Consider the following 25975-nt stretch of genomic DNA (forward strand, 5'->3'; position numbering starts at 1 on the left):
AACGACAGATTCTCAACGCCTCCCATAGGCCGGCCGTTCCGTTTCTATAGCAACCGAGACGCGGAGCACGCGCGGGGTCCTGATGGCCAAGACGTGACCTGGTTGGTAATCGAAGTACTCGCGTGACAGAGGAGCCCTGTCATAGCCTGGCGCAAAGGGAACCACATCCTGGGACCGCGCACCCGGCCTCGCCTCCGGGATTCAGCCAACTCGCCGGCCACCGCGTCTCCAGCTGAGACAACTTCCGGCCTCGAAGCTTCCCCCGCCCCCGTGGCTCGCCCGGGTCCTCGCCGTGGAAAGGTGACCGTGGCTGCCGCCGGGCCTGAGCAGGCGTCGGGCCAGGGGTTACCACATTCTTAGGAGGGCGATGAGGGAACTGGAGGGTGCTCGTGTTCCGCCATGCCTCGTGCGGCCTCGCCGGCGGCGCTGGAGCGGAGGACGGCCAGGCGCAGGGCGCACAGGCGAGCGCGGGGCAGGCGCGGAGGCGGAAGTGAGGGCACGGCCCGGCCAGCCGTCTAGGAAGCCGCCGCCGGTCGCTCAGCGGGAGCATTTGGAGCCCTACCGGACCGTCGCGATTCAACTTCGGATGCTGGCGCCATGCCACTGTTCAGTGCCAACCCGTTCGAGCAAGACGTGGGTGAGTGCGGTGCCCGGAGCCCTCCGTGTAGGGAAAAGTGGGCGGCGGCCCCAGTGCCTGGGAAACCTGGTGGAGAACGAAGGGGCGGCGCCGCTCTCGACGGCGGGGGGCAGCCTCGGCGCGTCGCTGGCCGGGCCACCTCCTACCTGTCGGAGGTTGGGGTACCTACCAGGGCTGTTCCCGTCACCCAGAGCAGGAGTGGGGAAAAGCCAAGTTTGCTGGAGGCTCAAGTTGCTGATACAAACTTCCTGCTTTCTCCAGAGCTGGTTAACACCCTTCCCCTTGGTTGAAGGTGCAGCGGTGGCCACCCCGCTGCCTAGGGGCAGTCCCGAACTAGAGACCTGGACTTAACAGGGTTAACTCTCGTCGCTTCCATCTGCACACATTCAAGCTCTGATAGTTGCAGTTTCAGCTGTATTTATTGACTGTTTTGAAGGTGCTGTGAGATCTAGTCTCAGAGAATGAAAAGGAAAACTCGTAGACTCTGTAAATAGCCCAGAACAATCTGTTGGATTTGTTGGAGTCAAACGTTAGTCTGGTAACATAGGTCTTTCTGAATGAGAAAAAGATGGATGAGGTACAACTTACGTATAAATTAACAGTAAAAGCAAATTGGCTGCCAACGTTCTTGAAACAGTAGTTAACAGGCTCCTAGCGACGTTATAGGATTTAGGTATTTTGAATCAAACAAAATGCTACATATTTGAGCAGTGAGTCATCTTAAGAGAAGTCTAGAAAGTGCCTCATTTTGCTTTATAACTCTCAGTGTCATGTTCATGTATATGAGAGTCTAATTATATAGGAAGCGTGTTTAGGATTAGTCGGTGTTTTGGAATAATTAATCATTCTTTTGTTACATTACCTATGTGAGGCATTGCACTTTTTAACTTTTATTGAATTAATTTAGTTTTGACACAGTAGAGTCTGTGTATAGTCCATGCTGGCTTCAAATTCCCCAAATCTCCGTCTTAGCTTGTAGAATTCTGGGATTCCAGGCCCGGGCCTCCCCCAGGCTTGGGACCTGTACTTCTTGCTGTGAATGCTTTCATTTTGCTCTAATGAAATGAGTCAGAAAAAGCAAAACAGGAGAGGTTATTTTATTTTTTATTTCGTTATGTGTGTGGGTGTTTTGTCTGCATGTTATGTTTGTCACTTGTGTGCTGTGCCTGAGGAGGCCAGAAGGCCATGTCAGGTCACCTGGAACTGGTGTTACAGAGGGTTCTGAGCCACCATCTGGGTGCTGGAAGAGCAGGGAGTGCCCTTAACTGAGCCATCACTCCAGCCTAAGACCGAGTACATAAAATATAAAACCTGTGAGCTCTTTCTTCAAGGAATCATTTCCTAGAAGCCTGATGTTTTCAAATTGAAAACTTGTCTGGTAGCCATAGTCCGAGTTGCTTGGCCCAGTTTATTTTTCTAAACTATTCCCTCAGTGGTTTCTGAAATCCTTGTATCACAGCGTAGTGTGGTTTTCTTAGGCTCTCATCTTCAGAAAGAGAGAGAGAGAGAGAGAGAGAGAGAGAGAGAGAGAGAACCTGTGTAGATGATTTCATGGGCTATGTCAACCAGAACTTGAAGTGTTTCTCCATTCGTTCTCACATGACTGAGTGACAGAGTGGCTTTGATGGAGGCCCACCTACATAGATGAACGCAACTAGAAAAAAATGGAATGAGATTCTGAAGAGCTCAAATTGGTTAGAAACTTACATCAGAGGAAAATTATATGTTTTATTTTTCAGACCTTAAGGACTCTTAATGTAAAATGTGAAATAATACAAAGCGAGGAGTTACCTGCCTCAAGCATCACAGCAGTGTTCCTTTACAGTGTCGCTTTTTTGAGACAGGGTTTCTCTGTGTAGCTCTGGCTGTCCTGGAACTCACTCTGTAGACCAGGCTGGCCTCGAACTCACAGAGATCCGCCTGTCTCTGCCTCCAGAGTGCTGGGATTAAAGGCGTGCGCCACCAGTGCCCGCCTCTTTTCAGCATTACTTTTATTTCTCTTTCCTCTTCCTCGCTCTCTCTCACCCATGTTCACTTTTTATTCACCAAAGATTCCTGGGGTGATCACTGTGTATCAGGCATCATGTTAAGTTCCATAGAGACAAATTGAAGAACTATCCTGAGTTCTTGCTCCCATGACACTCAAGAATGAGGAAGGATGCATGCTCATGTAGATAGTTGTTTTGTGCTGTGATTAATGCAGTGTGGAAGCCTGATGGCATAAAAGTTATTATCATCTGTGATGGCAGGACAAGCCATAGTGTCAGATAGGCAGTTCCTGGGGTAAAGGTCACCCTTGTTCTTCCCCTCCCTCATTCTCCTGACATCATGTCTTCAGTAGGAAGCATGCACCTCTTAGTCTCTGTCCAATAGGATGTGAACTGGAGCGTTTCCAAGGAGCAAGAAACATGGAGGCTGAGGTGGGCAGATGGGGGGCTTCTGATAGAGGGAAAAGATACTGGCATGCAGACCTCTTCCTGTCTGCGACAGTCTCTGGAGAGGCAGCTGTCAAAATGAAGTTCAACCCTTTTGTAATTTCTGACGGAAGCAAGAACTGAAAAAGGTGTTTCACATTCGGAGGAAGATGATGTTTTCTCCCCTTTCCGAAGAGCTGAGATAGAAGTATAATGGTTGGTCTGTGCGCAGTGAAGGAATGATGGAGTTCAGGCTGTATGAGGACAGTACAGAGGTCCAGAGTGGCGGAGTGGTCCAGGTATACAGGAAGAAATATGCCATCTCCATTGAATGGGCACAGGGAGAAAAGGCTAACGGCCCAACTGTCCGTGTGAGCATCTACCTCACTAGACTAAAACTGGACAAAGACTGCAGCAAAAAAACAAATAAATAAGAAAATCCTGAAACAGAAAGCCAAGTTTAACCAAGGTGGAAAGGAAAAGGGCAATACAGGGAAGAAAATACTGAGAAGATACAGGAGTAGAGGAATTTGATATACAGCTTACTTTAAAGGCTGCTTAAATAAGAAGGGCGGGTGTGCGCTATTTGCTTGTATTCAGTAGCAGACTGTTAGCTTGGGTGCAGTCATTGCTTGGCTGTTTTATGCCCCTACCCCAGTGCTTGTTGGTGTCCTCTTTCCTCTTTGCTCAAGCCAGGCACCTTTTTGTCTGATAGTCTGTGCTCTGGGCTATTTATCATCTCTTGCTGATTGTTTGTGCTATTTTAAAAGTTTACATGTTATTGTGTGTTTGGGTGAGCATGTGCCATGCGGACCATGTAGCAACAAGGCACTTCCTTGTTGAATCGGGTCTCTTGTGTGTGCTGTGCTGTGTTCTAGCTGGCCAGTGAGCATCCCGGCACAACTTTTCACAGACCGCTGGGTCTGGACCACTGTCTCGGGCTTTATACCTGGCTTACAGAGTTTGAACTCCGGCCCTCAGGCTTGTGAGGCAGCTGTTTATCTGCTGAGTCATCTCTTTGGCCCTTAATTTATTTTACTCTTGAGATGGGACCAAACTATGTGTCCTGACCTGCCCAGACACTCTCAGGTAGCCGAGGCTGGCCTTGAGTTTGAGATCCGGCCTTGGCTTTCTGAGTGACGCTGTCATAGCTGACTGTAGGTATTTGTCTTTTCAAAGGCCATCTCCATCCATTCATAAAGACATTTCTGCCCACAAAGCGAGTTTTAATTTACTCCAGAAAACTGAGAAGGCGGGTTCATGTGTGAATGTCCCGCTTTTTATTTTTGTTGTTATAAGACTTGACCAAAAGGAACTTAAGGCTTACAATCAGGCAGTTTTATCCCAGTAAAAATTAGTAAGAAATCTCAGTGTAAAAATAGAAGCATTTCAGTAATACAGATGGATTTTGTATAGTCAAATTTATAACATTTAATTTAGTCTTTGAACATAAGGTTATTATAATTTTTGTAATTTTTTAAAAAAAATTTGGTTATGGGTGAATATGGCTTTTTGTTGTTGTTGTTGTTACAATGTATTTTTTCCGTACCTTATTTTGTTTGCATGGTTCCAGAAATGCTAGTACTTTCAGATATTTTGAAAGTTTAATTAATATCTTTGAAGTTTTCTTTAAAATGTCAACTATTTTGAGCATAATGTATAAAACGCAGCATGAACTCCACCCCTGCCAGCCACCCAATTCTGTCAGTTTCCACTACCAGGAACGTTTGATCTTTCTAAAGAAGAGAACATTCACAACACTGTGGAATGTATTCTTAGCAGCCGCTTTTGCCATTCTTCTCCCTTCAGAGTTAAATACTCTCAAAAAAAGAAATTTCTATTTTTAAATTAGTTGTAAATGTATATAGTACATATAGAAGTACACTATATACATTTTCATGTGTTTTCTTTTTATTTTTCTTTTTCTCTTTTTGTTTTTTTGAGACAGGGTTTTTTTTGTGTACACTTTGTTTTTATTTTTTTATTTACGTAATTTTTTTTTGAAATAGGGTCTCTTACTGTGTAGCTCTGGCTGTCCTGGAATTCACTGTGTAGACTAGGGTGGCCTTGAACTCATAGAGGTCCACCTGCCTCTGCTTCCTAAGTGCTGGGATTAAAGGCACGTGCTACCACTGACCAGCCTAGTAGTGTACACTCTTCTGAACATCTCTCCAGCCCCAAGTAACAAAGATTTTGATTGTAGTATGGCTTACAATTCCTTTCCTAAATTTATCACAAGTGTTAACCAATGTTGTCAGTTTCCTTTGCTAAAACAAGTATTGTTCTGGAAAGGAGACATTTGGTATCGCCTATGCATTCTTTCCCCTTAGCCTTTCTTTAATTTATTTTGTTGGTTTTAATTATTTGAGATTTATTTGATGTGTATGAGTGTTTTGCTTGCGTGTTTGTGTGTGTACTGCTTGCGTGCCTGGTGCCTGTGAAGATTAGAAGAGAGCACTGGCCCCCGGAACCGGAGTTAGGGGTGCTTGTGAGCCACCATGTGGTTCCGGGAACTGAACTTGGTTCCTCTGCAAGAATAACACATGCTCTTTACCCCGAGCCATCTCTCCAGCCCCCATATTTTGTTGTTTGGAGATAGAACCTTGTGTATCCCAGGATAGCCTGGAACTGGAGAGCAGCCTTAAATTTACAACCATCCTGACTCTTGCTCCTTCCCAAGTGCTGAAATACTTCCCAAGTGTGCGATAATCTTCACCCTATTCATCCTTTCTGGTTTTTGTTTGTTTGTGTATTTTGTTTTGTTTTTTGGTTTTTCAAGATAGGGTGTCTCTCTGTAGCTTGGGAACCTGTCCTGGCACTCTGTAGACTAGGCTAGCCTCAGACTCACCGAGATCTGCCTGTCTCTCCCTTCTGAGTGCTGGGATTAAAGGCGTGTGCTGCCAACGCCCGGCTCCTCCTTTCTGTTTTAAGACTGAGTTTCACCTTGTCCACTGGCGTCTTCGGCTCTTCCAGGCATTGTAAATATTGCTCCTTTGTAAACTGCCTTAACATTTTCTGGTGTAACTGCCAGTGAATGTTTGAAGGACAAGCACCTGCTTCCCTATACTGTCCCATGGAAACAGCCATTTAGTGTAGAGACCTTTCAACTAGCCCTGTTAGTCTCAGGAGGCCTTCATTTGATTTGCAGTGCAGGGATGTTGAAAATGGAGTATCTTGTAATGTAGTTCTCGTCGGGACTGGCAGTTGCTGCAACTTAGGGGCTGTTTACTGGTTGTGACATTTAAGAAGGCGTGGGCCTGGGGTTATGACCCGGTAGATACTGCTTGCTTAGCAGAGTCACGTCCAATGGTGCACAGCCCTGCCAAAAAGAAAAGGCTTGAAGGAAGCAATACTGATAAAGGTTTTGAAATTTTGACATATCGTCTCACTGTGTTTTAGCATAGGCTAGCTTTGAATTCCAGGGTCCAGTGATCTTTCTGAGTGCTGGGTCAATGTCAAGATGCCCAGAATTCGGGGGGAGGGAGGCAGCAGCAGCAGGGTGTGTTTTGAGGCAGGAGTTTTCCATGTTGCTTAGACTGACCTCAAACTCACTGTCTTCTTGCTTAAGCCTCCCGAGTAACTGAGATTATAGGCATGTACCACTGTGCCTGGCATGTTTAATGTAATTTCATTTATTTTGAAACTGGGTCCTGCAGTGTAGCCTAGGCTGACTTCAGACTTTGGTTTCTCTGACTTACCCTCCTGGCTTCTGGGATTATAGATGGGTGCTACTCCAGCTTCCACTGTAATGATGAAATACGTTAGCGAGTGTATACCGTGACACGTATTATAGTCCACTCCAGCTTCCTCTGTAATGATGAAATGCGTTAGTAATGTATACCGTGACACGTACTGTAGTCCACTCCAGCTTCCTCTGTAATGATGAAGTGCGTTAGTAATGTATACCGTGACACGTACTGTAGTCCCGGTACTCAGGATAACTATTTAACCCATGAGTTCAGGGCTGGTCCAGGCCGCAATACAGCAATGATGTGTCCCCTCCAAAAATTAAATAAGGACTATATGGACAGTGAGGTGGCTCAGCTGGTAAAGGTGTTTGCCACCAAGCCTGATGACCTGAGTTGCATCCCTGGCGCTTACATGGGGAAAGGAGAGAGCTGACTCCCTCATTGTCCTCCAACAACCACAAACCTGCTGAGGCTCAGGCCTGCCCCAACCCCCAGTAAGTATAAATAAATGTGAAATTAAAAGTGAGACTGCAGGGGGGCTGGAGAGATGGCTCAGAGGTTAAGAGCACTGGCTTCTCTTCCAGAGGTCCTGAGTTCAATTCCCAGCAACCACATGGTGGCTCTCAACCATCTGTACTGAGATCTGGCGCCCTCCTCTGGCATGCAGGCATACATGGAGGCAGAATGTTGTACACATAATAAATAAATCTTTAAAAAAAGAAGTGAGACTGCAGGGCAGAGTTGTAAAACCTTTATCGTTGCCATTGTCTCCTTCGAGCTTGTGTTTTCTTCCAGAGCTTACCCTCTAGGCTGACCCATAACCGCCATGAACGCTCATGTGCTCTCTGGTCCGTCAGCTGTGTGAAGCACTGCTTAGTAATTCTCATTTGCTCATATGGTTTATAGCGACTGAGAAGTTTACTTCATTCACATGAAAAGGGATATTTATTCTTATGTGGAGAAGCTTCTTCTGAAAACCTTTATATAGCCAGGCGGTGGTGGCACAAACTTTTGGGACACAGAGGTAGGTGGATCTCTGAGTTCGAGGTCAGCCTGGTCTACAGAGCGAGTTCCAGTACAGCCAGACCTGTTGTTACACAGAGAAACCCTCTCTTGAAAAATCAAGGGGGAAAAAAAAGAAACCCTTCCCATGTCATGAGTTACAACCCTTGTAAAATCCAGAGTATTAGAAGTACCAGTAATGCTTGAGGACTTGACGTCAATGGGGGGGGTTGGTGCTCATGGATGTGCAGTATGTGTGTGTGTCCAAGTGTACACGCCATGCTCAGATAGAGGACTCAGATGTCCTGCTCTCTTATTCTCTTGAGCCGTCTGCACTGGAGATGGTTTGTGTCAACAAGTCCCAGGGATCCTCCTGTCCTCTGCCCCCAATGTTACAGGTGCACATGTGGCCCCATCCTACATTTTTTTTTAAAATATATTTATTTATTTATTATGTATACAATATTCTATCTGTGTGTATGCCTGCAGGCCAGAAGAGGACACCAGACCCCATTACAGATGGTTGTGAGCCACCATGTGGTTGCTGGGAATTGAACTCAGGACCTTTGGAAGAGCAGGCAATGTTCTTAACCTCTGAGCCATCTCTCCAGCCCCCCCATCCTACATTTTATGTGGGCGCTGAACCCAGGCTTCATCTCTCTTCAGCCCTGACTTTTTTTTTTTAAGTTACTATTTTATTAGCTCTGATGTATTGCTTAATAGTGAATAAATGGTCATATTTTTAATATAGGAATTGAAGGTCATTGTGACAAAACACAGGACATAGTCCTTTGCCCCTGAAGTTTATTGATATTCTGAAATAACCATTTACTTCTTTTAAGATTGTTAATATCAGTTTCATATCAGAAATTTGTTATTGCCCAATGGTGTGGTTTTGTTATTTTAGTTGTTCAAGTAGTATCTCATTGTGGTTTTATTTATCCTTGAAGTTATTTTTTGTTTGTTTTATTTTTTCAAGACAGAGTTTCTCTGTGTATCCCTGGCTGTTATAGGATTCTCTTTGTGGACCAGGGTGACCTTGAACTCATGAAGATCCTCTAGCCTCTGCCTCCCAAGTGCTGGAATTAAAGGTGTGTGTCACCACCACCCGGCTAGTTAATTATATTTTTGCTTATTTTGTGTATATATATGTGCTCATGTCTGTACCCATGTCTGCACATGTGTTTGGAAGCTAGAGGTTAATGTTAAGTAACCCCAATTGTCTCTTACCACCTTCTTTTTAATATGGAATCTCTGTGTAGAGCACATTGGTTAGGCTAGACTGCATGGTGATCACATTCTGGGTGTCCTCCCGTCCTGCTCCACGGCGATGGATTGCAAATGGAACCATGATGCATTTGGCTTGTATTGGATGCTGGGGACTCATTTACTTACGCTTGCATTACAAGCAGCTTACCAGTGGAACCATCTCCCCTTCCTCCTTTATTTGGTTTCTTGAGATAGGGTCTCATGTACTCTCAGGCTGGTTTCAAACTGCTGTGTAGTTGAGGCTAGCCTTAGACTCTTGATGTTCATGCCTCCTAAGTGCTGGATATAGGAATGAGCATATTTGTTTTCTCGGGTCCTCACCAAAGAGTATTACAGAATGCATTTTTAGCAGAATTAGCCCAAATGTCAGTGAATCTTCATGAATAGGAGATCTGCCTCTGGATTCTTTTTGATCTTAAGTGATTTAAATTATAGAAGACAAGAAAATGATTTTGATTTCCCCCGCTTTTTCTCCTATATGCCAAACTCCTTAGTCCCCCATGGGAAAAAAATGTTGGTCACTGGATGTGGTGGAGGATGCCTTAGTACCAGGACTCAGGAAGCAGAAGCAGGTGGATCTCTTGAATTTAAGACTAGCCTCATCTATATAGTGAGTTCTAGGTCAGCCAGGGTTGTGTGATGAGAACTTGTCTTAAAAAAAAAAAAAAAAAAAAAAAAAAAAAAGAGGAGGAGGAAGAAGAAAGAAAGGTGTTGACATAGCCAGTGAAAGGAAGAACCAGCAGAGCAAGCAAGACGTACTGTCTGGTTTTGTGTGTCACCTTGACACAAGCTAGAGCCATCAGAGGAAGGAGCCTCAGTCTCTTTGAATTGTGCCACTACTGTCCGGCCGGAGGCAAAGTTTCTCACTGGACGTGGAGTTCATGGATTAGGCTATGCTGTCTGCACAGCACGCCTCAGAGATCTTCCTGTCTCTACCTCCCCAGTGTGTGTGTGTGTGAAGCCCTTTACCCACTTGACCCATCTGCTGCCCAGCATCAAGAATACTGAATACTGTATTTCGAGGTGAGAAGTAAGTGAAGTTAATCGTGGTATTTTACTCAATTCTGTGTTTGTAGGATTTGTCCTATCCAGCATTTTTAGGATGTTTATATGTAAAAATTTGAAAGCTAACTTGGAAAGAACTTACTATTTAGCAGTTTTGAACAAAAATTGTATGTATGCAGAAATTAGTTTAATATTAGTGTTTCAGAGTCAGGTGTGGTGGTGCACACCTTTAATCCCAGCACTGGGAGGCATAGGCAGGTAGGTCTTCTACATAGCAAGTGCCTGGACAACCAGGGTTACATAGAGACCCTGTCTTGAGCAAACCCTGGAGCCTCACACTTGTACATGCGCTAGGCCACACCACTGGACTGAAATGTTTCACTAGTTTGGAGCTGTATAACCTATGCTAGTAGCTCCTCTGTGCCTCATTTTTGCCATCTACAAAGTAAAAATGCTTTTTTTGGCTGAGGAAGAAATGAATTAATATACACAGACTGCTGAAAAGCCGTTATATAAGTACCATTTCATTTGTGAATGTATGCACAGTGCACAGAGTTGTTTTTAATTTAGTTTTTTAAAAAGATATCTCTTAATTGTATGTATGTGTAAGTACAGGCATACATTAGATTCCAGGTGAGTGTATGCATGCAGAGGACAGAAGAGCTGTCTGATCCCCAGGAGCTGTAGTGTGTGCCATTGTGAGTCATGGGTTCTCTGGAAGAGCTGCAAGTGCTCTTAACCACTGTGTTCTCTCTCTCCAGCCCTAAACTTAACTGTGTGTTTGTAACTCAAGTTGGTAGAGTGATTTTTTTTTTCTGGCACATACAACGTCCTGGGTTTGACCGTCAGTACTGCATAGATTAAACATGGTGGCACCTGCCTGTCAGCTCAGCATGTGAACTCAGAAGGTAGAAGCAGAGAAGTTCAGGGTCATCATCCTCAGTTACCTAGTAAGAAAAGAAGAGAGAATTACGTGGCCTGCATACTAATAACCCAAATAATTTTTACAGCTCAAGCACACACCATTTATTCATAAATCACAAAGATGCATTTTTCTAATGTTTCAAATAATTATAGTGAACTATTTCCAAAGAAGAGACACATGTTTTCAGTGGTGGCCATCAGCTGTGGCTTTCTCACCTGCTATTGAGTTTTTAATTTGAAACAACTTATTTGCATTTTCTTTTTTCTGAAAAATTTTAAGATAAAAATTAATGATTTTTATTTTATTAACACATAAAAAGCTTGTGTTTTTCCTCCAAGGTTGTAGTATTTGTTGAATGTACCCTTAATTTTATACACTTCCACACAAGGTCCCACCTTCTGATGTTGTTACATCAAAGATTATAAAATTAGAAGGTTGTAAGAGCAGAACTCTACCCCAACCCTATATGCTTTCCTTACCACCTGTATGGTTGTCACCCCGTTGTGGATGAGCAGTATGGATCAGAATGTAGTTCTCAGCTACTGCTCCAGTGCCTTCCTCCATGTTGTCTTGCTTCCTGCAATGATGATAATGAACTAACTTTCTGAAACTGAAAGGAAGCCCAGTTAAATGCTTTCTTGTATAAGCATTGCCTTGGACATGGTGTCGCTTCACAGTAATAGAACAGGGACCAAGACAGAATTGGTATCAGGGACTGGGGTGTTGCTGTGATAGGCCTGACCAAGCTGCTTGTTGGCCAAGTGTGGACTTTTGGACTGTGGACTAGAAAAGAGGTTGAATGCGTACGCAGGTAAATGGCCATCCTAGTAGGAGCATGGAAGGCAGCGGTGCTGAGAGCAGTAAATTTTGACAGATGAGCCCAGTTTCAGAAAGGAGCTTATAAGTAAGTGGCCTACAGACAATTCTTGTGATATTTTGGCAAATGTGATTGCTTTTTGCCCTGTCCAGAAAAGCTGACTGAAGTTAAATTGAAGATTTTAAGATAGCCTAATATTGACCTGTCATGTAGTTATTGGTAGTCACTCTTATGCAGATCCACAATGAAAAGGAGCCAGCTGGACAAATAGAAATACAAAATGTCCAGTTAGAGGAGAAAAGGTGTACTAGGAAGTAAAAAGGAGCACCAGGAAGTGTCATGGAACTAAGTCCAGTGCCCAAGGAAAAAGCCAAATACTAAATGGACTAGAGGGGTGTTGACCTCACTACCTTGCAATACCCTCTTGCAAGTGGGCATGACCCCCCCAAGCTAAGCTTTCACCTTGTGGAAAGGAATTAAGGAAAAGCTTAACCGGGAAGGAAACCACCAACAGCAGAAAGCTGATGCGGATGTAATCGGAAGAGGGGTCCAGGTTCCAACCCTAACAAGGAGGATCCAGTATAACTCTGGTTGGCCTGGGACTCACAACAATCTGATCAGTGCGATGCTGGGATTAAAGATGTGTACCACCATGCCTGACTTTGATATGATGTATTTTAATCATAATAAAATTTTATATTGCTTTCTGTAGCTGTCTTTTATCTCTCTCTATATTTTTGTCTTACCCATGTGATTGGAGGTCATAAGGTATTTTGTATTTTGGCTTTGATTTTAGCCCAGTTGGTAAAATACTTGTAATATGCACACAGCTCTGGGTTCAATCTCCAGGACTGCACAGACTGGGTGTGGTGGTGCACAGCTGTGATCCTACCGCCTGGGAAGTGGAAGCAAGAGGACTGAAACTGAAGGTCATCCTTGGCTATGTATAGCACGTTTGAGGGGCTGGAGAGATGGCTCAGAGGTTAAGAGCATTGCCTCTCTTCATAGAGGTCCTGCGTTCAATTCCCAGGAACCACATGGGGTCTGGTGCCCTCTTCTGGCCTGCAGGCATACACACAGACAGAATATTGTATACATAATAAATAAATAAATATTTTTTTAAAAAAAATATAGCACGTTTGAGGCCTACCTAGATTATTTGAGACCCTATCTTTTTTTAATGCATTAAGAGTACTAACAGTACATAATGTCTAATGTTTCCCATTTTAATAGTTTATACTCATTTAATGAAAGATTTAAACCATGAATTATTGTATAGGCAGTCCTTACCATCTGGTCTAATATATTTGTATCTAATTATAATGATTTAGTTAGGCAATACCAGTACCCTAGCAGTAAGCCGTTTGCTACCCTGGGCATAAAATTTAGGAGAACTTGGCAGTATTTTAAACTGCAAAACTATTAGCTAATAGTATATAAGATGTGTTTGTTTGTTTGGTTTTGTTTTGTTTTTGAGACAGTCTCATTACAGAACTTAACCCTGGCTGGCCTGAACTCACTACAGACTGTCCTTGAACTCGCATGCATCTACCCACCTCTGCCAGTAGCGTTTTAAGTTGTTTATGTCAGTTCGTTCTGTGTTAGCTTAAAAGCTAGCACAGCTGAGGTTCTGATTACTAACTTGTTTTAAAAATATTATAACCAGTATCCATATTTCTTTTTCTTTTTCTTTTTTTGCTTTTGCGAGACAGGGTTTCTTTGTGGTTTTTGGAGCCTGCCCTGGAACTAGCTCTTGTAAACCAGGCTGATCTCAAACTCACAGAGATCCGCCTGCCTCTGCCTCCCAAGTGCTGGGATTAAAGGCGTGCGCCACCACCGCCCGGCTAGTATCCATATTACCCATATTTCTTAATTCTGTGTTTGTATTCTTAACTCTGCATTTTAAGTCCAGAGGGGTTTTTTTTTTTTTTTTTTTTTTTTTTTTTTTTTTTTTTTTTTTTTTGGGACAGGGTTTCTCTGTAGCTTTGGAGCCTGTCCTGGAACTAGCTCTTGTAGACCAGGCTGGTCTCGAACTCACAGAGATCCTCCTGCCTCTGCCTCCCAAGTGGGTTTTTTGTTGTTGACTTGTTTTTTTGTTGTTGTTTTCTGTAGCGTTGGCATTTGAAGTTGGCACCGCACCTGCGCCATGCAGGTGCTCTACTACTGAGCTGTATTCCATTCCTAGCCCTTACTGAGTTTTTCAGTTGATAGACTTTACTTTTTAGTTAAGAAATTCCATTTTTATATTTCTGGCTTCTGCCAAACACTTGCTAGCTAATCTTATTATGACCATCTATAGTGACATATTATTTGTGTTTTAATAAATAAAGCTTTCAAGCCGGGCGGTGGTGGCGCACGCCTTTAATCCCAGCACTTGGGAGGCAGAGACAGGCGGATCTCTGAGTTCGAGGCCAGCCTGGTCTACAAGAGCTAGTTCCAGGACAGGCACCAAAGCTACAGAGAAACCCTGCCTCGAAAAACCAAAAAAAATAAATAAATAAATAAAAATAAAATAAATAAATAAATAAATAAATAAATAAAGCTTTCCTGAAGATCAGAGGGCAAAGCAGCCACACTAGTTATAACAGCCATACAGGCCAGGGAGTGGTGGCACACACTTGGGAGACAGAGGCAGATGGATCTCTGTGAGTTCAAGGCTACCCTAGGCTACACAAGATTGATCCAGAAACAGATCCAGGTGATGGTGGTTCACATCTTTAATTCTAGTGTGTGGGAGTCATTCTTAATTACTTTTAATCCCAGCACTAGGGAAATAGAGGCAGGAGCAATATGGCTAGGCAAAGGAAGGAGTATAAAAGGGAAGAGACAGGAACTCACTGGAGTGTGGGATCTCAGGATTCGTGGAGACAAGATCTCACCCTTTTGGTCTGAAGATTTGGTACAGGTAAAAGTTATCTCTAGTGGATGGCTGCTTTGCTTTTCTGATCTTCAGCGTCAATATCTGTCTCTGGGTTTTTATTATTTGTGCTACAACCATCTTTGCTTTGGTTCTTAGAAATGTGTATAATTACTTCTTTGGATTATGCTGACATCTTTTATTGACCCCTGTTGTATCTGTGAAGTGATCATAATGTATCTGCTGCCTTCTTATATTATTCTTATATTATGCTCAACATTGTGTTTATTTTTGTTCTGTCAGGTAGTTATATCAATAGACCATCTTGAAGATCTTGTTAGCTTGGTCATAATTTTGATTTTGAAGTTTAGATTCTAAAGGACTCTTAAGAAGTGGCCTTTTGGGAATGTATGATGTATTCTGTTCACTTTTTCTTATTGGGTAGGCTGCCACAACAAGATGCCATAGTCTGGGTAACTTAGACAATAGAAATTAGTTTCTCAGTTCTGGGGACTGCAAGTCCAACGTCAAAGCGCCATGTCTGATGAGAGCTCTCCTTGGGTTACAGACTACAGACAGCAGTTTTCTTTTTTCTTTTTTCTTTTTTTTTTTTTGGTTTTTTCGAGACAGGGTTTCTCTGTGGTTTTGGAGCCTGTCTTGGAACTAGCTCTTGTAGACCAGGCTGGTCTCGAACTCACAGAGATCCGCCTGCCTCTGCCTCCCAAGTGCTGGGATTAAAGGCGTGCGCCACCACCGCCCGGCCAGACAGCAGTTTTCTAGTCTGCAGTGACTCTTCTAAAAAAAGAGGGCACTAACCTTGTAGCGCCAGGGCTTCATCCTTGGGGCTTTGCCACATCTCCAAATCGTGCCATACTGGATTTAGGGCGAGTTACATAGGAATTACGGGAGTGAGACAGAGCATTCAGATTTAAAGGCAGACAAGCCCCAACACTGTATGCTTTGCTAAATCACTGCTGAATTCCATGGAACTCCACCTTCCTGAGGACCTGTGCTCCAGGTCTTTTCTCTCAGTTCCTGTCTCTTGACTTCTCCACTGGGGCTAGTCTTGGCCTGGCATGTTTGTGCACAAAGTTGGGGCCACCATGAGGCTCGCTCCCCATTTCTCCTTCATCGCTCCTTCAGAGTCCTCAGAACTGCACAGCGTATTCCTCATCTCCCACACTGCTCGGCTCACTTTCTGTCTTACTCTAGCGCAGTTTGGTAGAGTAGCAGGTTCCTACCAGATCCTTTGTCCTGTTGGAAGAGAAGACCAGTCAAAATGGACTCTCATTTCAAACAGTAGGAGAAGCCTGAACGATGAGTTGTTTGGCGAAGCTCTTCTTTTATACAGTTCGTTTTCTATTACCGATACAGCCTGTTGTATTAAAAGTTTTATGGATAGACTTGGATGCTTTTCCAGTCCATGCTGTGAACATAATGGACTGTGTGGAGGAGACTTTGTTCCTTGTCGTTGTTGAGGGGATTGGTCTTAGGATATTGTTAGACTCTTTGTGCACTCTTTCATGGCGTATTTGAGGTTTTCTATGTACAGTAATCAAAGCCTGGTGATGAAGTGTTATGATTACACCCACCAAACTCTGGTAGTTAGCATTTAGTCCCCAGGCGGGCTCTTTGAGCTCTCCCTCTGTGCGCTGGACCTGGGATAATATAAGATGCAGCTCTAGCACTGGGCAGAGTGGCATGCTGGAGAAGAAAGGCTTTTAATTATAATATTTAAAATTTTTCCAGGAGTTTAAAATATTCCTAAGTACATAATTTAAATGTTACTTAGTTCACTTGAAAATGAAGTCCATTTTGGCAGGCCATTATAAAGTCTTCACATTTTATACATTTTAAAAGAATAATTGTGAGTCCTATATTTATACAGAGTAAACTAGGCCTGATGGAATATTCAAATCAGAATACTTCCATTTCCTATCCATTTGGGATTCAAATCAAGTAAAGAGTATTTTCTTTCTGGGTTTTTTTTTTTTTTTTTTTTTTTTTGTACTATGGTAGGCTTTTGGGCTGTATCAGAATAAGCTCTGTACCTGTTTGTAGCACATGGCCAAAAATGAAAAAATAATCATGAAAAGTTGTGTTGTAGCAGAATGCATTAGATCCCAGGTTAAACTTGATCTATTGATTTATTGAGCAGCAAATGTATTATATATAGAGGTAGTCAACAAAGTAGATAATGATAGTGCTAACTTTTCAGATAAATGAGAAAGGATAGATTCTTCTATGGGATGGTCTTTCTGTACTCTGTGAATCTGTATTCCTCTCATTAATATCAAAAGCTGTTTGACCAATACCCAGGCAGAATAAGTTTAAGTGGAACAATCAAGCGAGAACTCAGATGAGGAAGGGCAGAGTCGGGGGATGTGACAGCCCAGCTGCCGGAGCAGAAAGATGTACTAGATCACAGCTAAAGCCAAGAGCCATGTGGCGATACATAAATTAATAGACATGGGTTAATCTAAAAGTAGGAGCTAGTTAGCAATAAGCCTGAGCAATAGGCCAAACAGTTTGTAATTAATATTAAGCTTCTGTGTGATTGTTTTGGGATTGGGTGACTTTTTTTTTTTTTTGGTTTTCGAGGCAGGGTTTCTCTGTAGGTTTGGAACTTGTTTTGGAACTCACTCTGTAGATCAGGCTGGCCTTGAACTCACAGAGATCTGCCTGCCTTTGCCTCCCAAGTGGTGGGATTAAAGGTGTGCACCACCCAGCCTGGCCCTGAGAAAGGACAGATTCTTAATGTTGGAGCTGCTTAACAAATTTTGTGACAATTTCTATTCCTGGCTTATACTTTATACTAAATAAGGTTCAGAATTGCATATGACGAATATACATATAAGTCAATGTCATATGTATATACATATGACAAATATGCATACATATAAGTCAGACTTATATGTAAGAAAGAAATAATATACATACAAAAGAGAATATAGGTAAATATTTAATTTTTAAGTAATTCAAACTTTAGGGCATATTATAAAAAGGAAAAGTGGTTGGTTCTGTCATGCTTAGGTGAGTAAAACTCTTAGGCAGAGGAAGGCTATTGTAGTATGTGTGATTTAGTCTTCACCCTGAGGATAATGGGACATACATGAGAAGTCCTTTGCTCTCTGAGGCCTTGCCTTCTCCTGTTGTCACCTGCATGAGTTCACAAACAGACCTGGAGCCACAGATACCCTGTTGCCACATGATATTGCTGTTGAAGCTCTGTCTTTTTTTTTTTTAAATTTTATTTATTTATTATGTATACAATATTCTGTCTGTATGTATGCCTGCAGGCCAGAAGAGGGCACCAGACCCCCATTACAGATGGTTGTGAGCCACCATGTGGTTGCTGGGAATTGAACTCAGGACCTCTGGAAGAGCACGCAGTGCTCTTAACCGCTGAGCCATCTCTCCAGCCCCTGAAGCTCTGTCTTAAGTGCTCTGAGTGTTTGCTCACCAGTAAAGCTCAGGGTAATCTAGGATTCCGCTAGGGCCAGTTGGGCGTTATCTTTAAAGCTCTTTGAGTTTGTGTTCTCGTCTGCAGCTGTGTAACACGTTGTAGCATCATAGAAGAGCATCCAGCATAGCACTCGTTCATTCACGGGATGGTGTTGATATCTGCTGCAGCCCTTAGGTACTGTTTGATGTGCTAGAAATGATGATAGAGAACAGGAAATCCTGCTGTAGTAGAAGAGGAGGTAGAAGGAACAGACAAAGAGTAACATTTATTCTCTTAAGCAGCCATAGAATGGCCTATGTATGACGTCCTACCGATCTTTTTCAAATAGGATTTCCCAGGCTGACCGTGATCTTCCTGCCTCAGCCTCCAGAGTGCTGGAATTATACACAAGTGCTACCATACCTTAAATGGTAAAATTAAATAAAAAATTTTAATCCTTTTCATTTTAATACTTGGTTTATGTGGGGCATGAATATGACCAGTATCCATTGCATAGCAAAGACACGGAGTACTGGATAGATTTTAAGCCACCCTTTGCTGATTTATTTATCATTTATTTATGCATGTACTCTCTACCTACCTCAGATTGGCATGGAACTCACTTTGAAGCCCAAGATGATCTTGGCTCTTACCCTTCAACTTTAGCCTCCAAGTGCTAGAATTATAGGCATGAGTCACCATGCCTGGCTTACTAGCCACTTCTCGCTACCTTTTTTAGGGGCTCTGGTATTTATCTGCTTCACCCCCTTCTCTTCCCCTTTCTCTTCCCGCTCTCTTCTGAACATGCACACACATGCATAATGGTATATTATGCAACTGTTAAAATAATGGTATAAGACAGTCCCAGAACAGGGAAGTAGGCACGGATCCCACCCGTAACCAAGACACTATCTGCTGTTGATACCTCCTGCAATGGGAAAATCAGTTTTCTTATTCCAGTGTCTCTGGGTGTGTCAGCCACACTCCAGGGCAGGCCCTATGCCCAGGAGCCAAAATATATAAATTCCTTGTTTTTTGTTTGTTTCTTTTGTAGATGTTGTTCAGTTTTGGCCTTTTTTTTTTGTCTTTGGCTTGTTTTGCGGGTTTTTGTTTGCTTGTTTGTTTTATTATTCTGAGAGAGAGAGAGGTAGAGATAAAGTTGGTTGGGTAAGGAGGTGGAAGGATCTGGAAGGAGTTGGGGGAGGGGAAATATGATCAAAATACATTGCATGAAAAATATTTAGTTAAGAACAACTTTAAAAAATAAAATGTTGATATAGATATATATTTATGAACATGGGGCAATTTATTTATAACTGGAAACTTAGGAAAGTTCTCATTAGCCTGTTCATGATGCTAATGACAAATGCTTTGCTGGTCTTCGTTTCCAGGAAGAGGGTGCCATTAGTGTCACTTTGTGTCTCTTCCTCCCTTTCTGTGTTCTCTTCACCTCTGGGGCTCGAAGTAGCAAGCCCACGGGGCCAGTGCACTTAACGCTCCTACTGGTATTAGAAGTCATGGCATTCTTTGTAATGCTTCTCTTGCTTATAACATAACTAGTGGGTAAGTGTGAGAGCAGCCAGCTCTTCTTGAACCATCTTACCAGAGTCTTTCCTGAACCACGGAGTATTTACTTCTCTGTAGAGTCTTATTCCTGCAGGGAGAGGTCTGCTCTTGGCTCACGGTAGCAAGCCCATGCACCTAATGCTCTTCAGTGCTGCTGGGGCTCAACCCTGGGGACCTGCACATGTTAGGCAAGTGTTCCACTACTGAGCCATGTCCGCAGCCCTTGCTTCGGCTTTTTGAAACAGGCATCTCACTCTGGCCTGGGACTCCTGAGTACTCCAGGCTGGCCTCCAGCCTTCTGCCCTGAGTTGAGGTCACAGGTCTGCATCAGCACACGTCACAGGTTTTTTTTAAAGAAAGTTCCAGTGATTAGCTGAGGTGAATTGTATTCTATGTAGTTTTCTTTTCTACTTGCAAAGTAAAGCTGCCCTCTAAGCCCGGTGCTTTTGTCTTCTAGAAATTATTCCTTGTTGTAAAAAAGCCTACTCTAGAGTCCCTGCTGTCCTTCCTGCTTATTACTGTGGCACCTGGGATGGATGTTTGTGTGTGCTAGTTTTGAATTATTTATTAAAAAGGTCGTTAAAATCAATCGTTCTCATTTTGGCCTCAAGCATGTTAGACGAGACCTCTACAACTCTGTTCTGTACTGTCAGCCCATAAAATGTTTATAAATTGTGAGCTTTTGTATTTAGTTACTAGCAAAAAAAAAGTTGTATCCCTTCATATTGAAATTTTATTAAAATTTTATACAGCCTGGATGTGGCAGTTCCTGGTTTAATCTCAGCATTGGGGAGGCTTTTGTAGGAAAATCATTAGTTTGAAGTCACCTGGACTTCATATTGAGATGGTCTCAGAAAAAAGTTAATATAGTTAAGTGCTGTGACTCAGGCATTATTTCTGAAGATGTCCTTAGTCAGATGGGGAGTTCAACTTTGCTTTCATCATGAACTATTCCAGATTACATAAAGGACTTTGAGAATAAAACTTCTGGCTACATACACAGTATACAATTAATAAACAGAAGACTGCTATTTTGGTTGTTTGACCTCTAGTTTAACGTTTTATCATTCTTATGCATGTTTCTCACTTTTACTGTCTGTATTAAACCCTGAAGAGGATAATGGTGTTTTTATTTTTTGTTTCTGCCTTTTACTTACTTATTTTCTTATTTGCTGTTTGAAAACTTTAGGTTAAGAAAAAGTAGTCAATTTGGCATTTGGGAGACGGGGGCAGGACAGTTAACTCTGAGATCAGCTAGTACAGTATAGTGAGTTTGAGATCAGCCTGGGCTGTATAATGAGGACTGTCTCAAAAATGGAAAAAAAAAACCCTTCATTTATTAATAATGGTGGAAATGTAAGCTATTATAGGTATATTTAAAAATCAGAGTTGCCATATAACCCAGGGTTTTTGTTGGCTGTGTCACAGAGGAATGAAAACCTCTATCACAGAAAAACTCAGACATGAATGCTGATAGCAGAAATTCATTTTCTATTAGCCAAAAAAGCAAATTCAGTAAAAGATGAGAAGATGAATAAGATGGGAATATCCGTACAATAGAATGTTACTCTGCTGTAAAAGCAAACAATATAGATACATGCTTGACATGGATAAACTTGAAAGCATCATACTAAACACAAGCAAGTCACCAAGAACTACATCTTATAAGTCTCCTGTGTGCAAAGGCCAAAGAGGCAGAGATGTAGAGGCAGGAATTTGGTATAGGAGAGAATGGACATGACTATCAGTGGACTACAGATTCCTTCTGGTTTTGTTTGTTTGCTTCTTTTGTTTCCAAACTCTTAATATCTTTTTATATTATGTATATAAGTATTTTACCTGCTGTATTTGTAGCCAGAAAAGATTCGCTGGAACTGAGGTTACAAACAGTCAGGAGCTGCCATGTGGGTACTGGGAATTGGACTTGGATCTTCTGGAAGGTCAGCCAGTGCTCTCAACCGCTGAGCCATCTCTCCAGCCCCCACTACAGATTTCTTTTGGGAAAATGAAATGTTTTAAAATTAGTGGTGATGGTTACATAAGCAAGTAATTACATTAATATTGTTAAATGAATGAACTATATTATGAAGTGAATTTCATTTCCATAAAGATACTTTAAAAACTTTATGCAAATATTGTAAGTCCTCTAATTCTTAGCTTCTTTTTGAATCATCATTTCTGGTCCACACAAAGCGTTATGTCAAGAGACTCATATATCTGTACATCATTTTATATGGGTTGTTTTCAGAATCTCCACTGTGTAAGTTTTCTATGTTTAGTATTTTACTCATCAATTTCCATCTTTGGTATTGAAAATAATATTTAATTGAACAGTTCAATGCATTAAGATGATTATCTAAGAGGCTTGCATCTAAGCCTGGCAACCTGAGTTCAATCCTTGGAACTCACATGGTGGGAGATAATGACTCCCACCTACACACATGAGCAGTGGGTATACATGCTTGCACACACATGCATGCCCACACACATGTACACATTTGCATACACTCTGATAAATAAATGTGAAATAAAAAGGAAGGTGTTGCATATTTCCTTGTACGATGATATATTTTAAAAACTATGTTCCAAATTAGGACTGGTATAGTTCACGTCATTATAGTTAAGTTGGCCCTGGCAGCACATGTCTATAATCCCAGTTCTTGGCAGGGTGAGGCTTTTTAAAAATATTTTTTCCTTAAGATTTTTTTTTTTGCTTTAGATTTATTTATTTTATATGTATGAGTGTTTTGCTTGCTTGTATGTCTGTGTATCGTGTGCTTCCTGTAACTGGAGTTATAGACAGTCATGAATCACCATGGGGTGCTGGGGATTGAACCCAGGTCCTATGAAGAATAGTGAGTGCTCATAATCCCCAATTACCCGAATTCCAGGCCAGCCTGGGTAACAGAGTGAGAGACCTTGCTTAAAAACAAAACAGAGCAAACAAGCAAAAACCCAAACCTCAAAAATACACAAAAATAAAACTGTTAGTAGAAGTGTGCTCTTTTCTGAAATTCTTCTGTAGTTCTCTACCTTTGAGTGGAGAAGAGGTAAATTCTTAACTGTTGTCCTTCATTGGTATCTTAATGTGTTTTAAAGATATGTTCTAATTTGGTATATGTTAATATATCTTACAGAAAAAGCCACGAATGAGTACAACACCACAGAAGACTGGAGTCTGATTATGGACATCTGTGATAGGGTTGGAAGCACTCCCAATGGGTAAGATGGTCACGGGTAAGCAGCTTGGTTAGCTGGTGTCTAGACAGTGGAAAATTGAAAGGATGTTGACAGGCTGGTTTTAATGGTAGCTTTATTTAAATCTGCTCTGTAACTGCTTACTTAACTAGCTGTTTGGTTCAGGGAGATAGAAATAAAGAGATCAGTGGGCTAGATTTTGTATTGACTTTGTCCTGAGAAACAAAGGCAGTATTGGACTGAAAACCTGATCAGTATTTAGGTGCAGATATAGATAGCTAAAGACTTTGACAGCAGGGCCGCATGCTAATCAGGAATACAGTGGCCATGGGTGGGGGGTGGATTTCCCTGTGAGGTGGACTTTTAGGTAGCCTTTCTAAATATAGTACATAACACGAGGATAAGACCGAACTTGTGAAAAAGAACGCTTTTGTACAGGCACAGCTGTGCCGGTTTTCTCCAGCAGAGGGTGGTTGTGCTGTGTGCGAGCATCCGCTTCCATAGCACATTCACGTGTGTGGGGAGCCTTGTAAGATGACGTGTCACGCTAGCTCTTTTCACGATGAGAGTTTGCTGATGGACAGCTCAGTCTGTCTGGAGAAACAGCCATCTCTGGTACAGTTCTCTATGTTGACTAGCTTTGTGGTGAAGTGATGTTTCTCTTATTATTGGAATATACAGTTTTATAACATTTGTGAGCCACAGTATACAAAGTCACAGAGATTTGATAAAGATGTCTGTAGAATTTTATTTTTAAAGCTGTTAGTAATACCTCGTATTTTTAAATTTTGAATTAAAACTCTCAAACAATTCTTAACTTTCTCCATTTTTTTTTTTAGAGCAAAAGATTGCCTGAAAGCCATAATGAAGCGGGTGAACCATAAAGTCCCTCATGTCGCTCTGCAGGCATTGACTGTGAGTGGACGCCATTTCAGCTGACCCTGTTAAGTGCTTTCACTTCAGTGACTGAGCCAGAACATCTGATGTTTATGTATTCATTTTTATTTTAATTGATAGCTTCTTGGGGCTTGTGTGGCAAACTGTGGAAAGATATTTCATTTAGAAGTATGTTCCCGTGATTTTGCAACGGAAGCACGTGCTGTGATAAAAAATAAGGTAAATTTTAAATAAAAAAGAAGTTTAAATCATTATACAATAAATGTACTGTGCATTGTTTTAATTCTGTGTAATAAAGTTTCATTACTAATGAAAGCACTATTAAATAAGTTAAAATTTCTCGTCCTTCATTTTTGATAGTCATAGCGCCTAGGCTGTTTGTTTTCTTTCGTGTGTGTGTGCATATATGTGAATATACAAGGTATCCATCTTTGTATCCATCTTCATGTATATGTATATACATACACACATACACACACACACACACACACACACACACGTATATGTTATTGGTATGAGCTCATCTTGGCTCAGGCCCGGTCACTGCTTTGACCATTTTTTGTGTAGACTGCCTTGTTTATTTTAACTATTCTTGAAGCTAGGCTTTGTCAGGGTCATGCAGCTAGAAAGCGGTGTAGTTGGGATTCAGATCTGGGTGCCTGTGACTCTTGACTCCAGACTTTGCCACTGTTCTGTACTGACTTCCACTGGAGTTGGTGAAGGAAGGGAAGCTTCATGTGAGAGCAGAGTGGGTGCCCCTTCTCTGCAACACAAGCTCTGAAACACTATTCCTCAGGTTGATGTGAAAATCGTAATGTCATAGTGAGAATGTTGAGATAACAGAGCGAATAGCCTTTAGTACACAGAAGTCTTTTGAGTAAGAAGTATTCTGAAAGGGTGATTTGTTTTTCCATGAAGCTATTCTATCTGAAAATGTGAATAAGGGCCTGTCAGTGGCTCAGCTAGTTCAGAACTTACTGCTCTTTGCTGGTGTTTATATACTTACAGAGAAATTCGGTGGTGATTCTCTGTCAATAAAGTTCAATTGTTTTCATTTATTTTTTGAGTGTATGTGTGTGCATGTGCTCCCGTGCTCATACCACAGTGTTTGTGGAGCTTAGAGAACAGCCGTGGGAGTTGCTTCTCTCCCTTGACAGTGTGGCCATGGGGTCAAACTCAGATGTCAAGCTTGGCAGCAAGCACTTTTATCTGCCAAACCATCTTGCCAGCTCGCTTATTAACTTAAGTCCTTACTTTAGCTACATGGGAGTTTTTTGTTTGTGTTTATCTTTTATTTTTTTTTGGTTGCTTTATTCCTTTTTCTTTGCCACTTTAAAAGGCTCATCCTAAAGTCTGTGAGAAACTGAAATCTCTAATGGTGGAATGGTCAGAAGAATTTCAGAAGGACCCCCAATGTAGTCTGATAGCTGCAACTATTAAATCTATGAAAGAAGAAGGAGTGACATTTCCTGCAGCAGGGTCCCAGGTGAGAGGCTCATCCAGACCGTGGTTTCCCTCTGCTGTGTGAAGGTGCAGAGCTCATAGAAAAGCCAGCAAGGAATGTGGGTTGGTGTGCGTGTGTGTGTGTGCGTGTGTGTGCGCGCACGCGTGCATGCTTGTGTGTGCATGTGCGTGTGTGTGTGTGAAAGCAAGGGATAGGAGAGTGGTGGTCAGAGGACGACTTGTGGGGTTGGTCTCCTCCTTCCGCTGTGTGGGTCCTGAGGATATAACTCCCATCAGGCTTACGCCTGACTGGGCGGCAGGTAAACACCTGCTGAGCCATCTTGCTCTTAGCAAGGAATATCTTATTGTCTGCATCCCCTGAGAGCCTACTTATTGTAGTACTTATGTAGTATACGTTTAGTAGACATCTTGTTTTTCAATAATTTTCTTCTACATATCAGAAATTTCAGAAGTAAAAATACAAATAATATAGCTAGTGCTCCTCTAAAGTCTGGAATCTTGTGAGAAATGTAGGGTGTTCCGGTCAACCTTATGTTTAAGAAATAATGATAAGGTGCTAGAGAGATGATCCACGGGCAAAAATGCTTGCTTTTTTTTGGGGGGGGGGCATATCTGATATGGCCCGAGTTTAGTTCCAAAAACCCATGTAAAAATGGAAGACAAGAACCAGCTCACAAAGTTATCTTCTGACCTAACACACTAACACACATGCACCCTCAACCCACAAGTTAAATGTTTAAGAAGAATTTATGGTAAATTTGAAAGAAGGCCATATACGTAGAACAAATTA

The 25975-nt window shown here is 42.1% G+C and overlaps 1 protein-coding gene across 1 annotated transcript in view; it reads left to right on the top strand.

Moving 5' to 3' along the window:
* The first annotated feature begins 451 nt into the window (after positions 1-451).
* Stam2 (signal transducing adaptor molecule 2) overlaps positions 452-25975 on the top strand; it is a 49052-nt gene continuing 23528 nt past the window's right edge. The window contains exons 1-5 of the mRNA XM_057755571.1: positions 452-637; positions 22764-22848; positions 23664-23739; positions 23842-23940; positions 25061-25207. Coding sequence (XP_057611554.1) covers positions 598-637; positions 22764-22848; positions 23664-23739; positions 23842-23940; positions 25061-25207 — 447 coding nt within the window. The 5' untranslated portion in view covers positions 452-597. The remainder of the gene's footprint in view (positions 638-22763; positions 22849-23663; positions 23740-23841; positions 23941-25060; positions 25208-25975) is intronic.

The sequence above is a fragment of the Chionomys nivalis genome, chromosome 22 (assembly GCF_950005125.1).
Source record: "Chionomys nivalis chromosome 22, mChiNiv1.1, whole genome shotgun sequence".
Lineage (NCBI taxonomy): Eukaryota > Metazoa > Chordata > Mammalia > Rodentia > Cricetidae > Chionomys > Chionomys nivalis.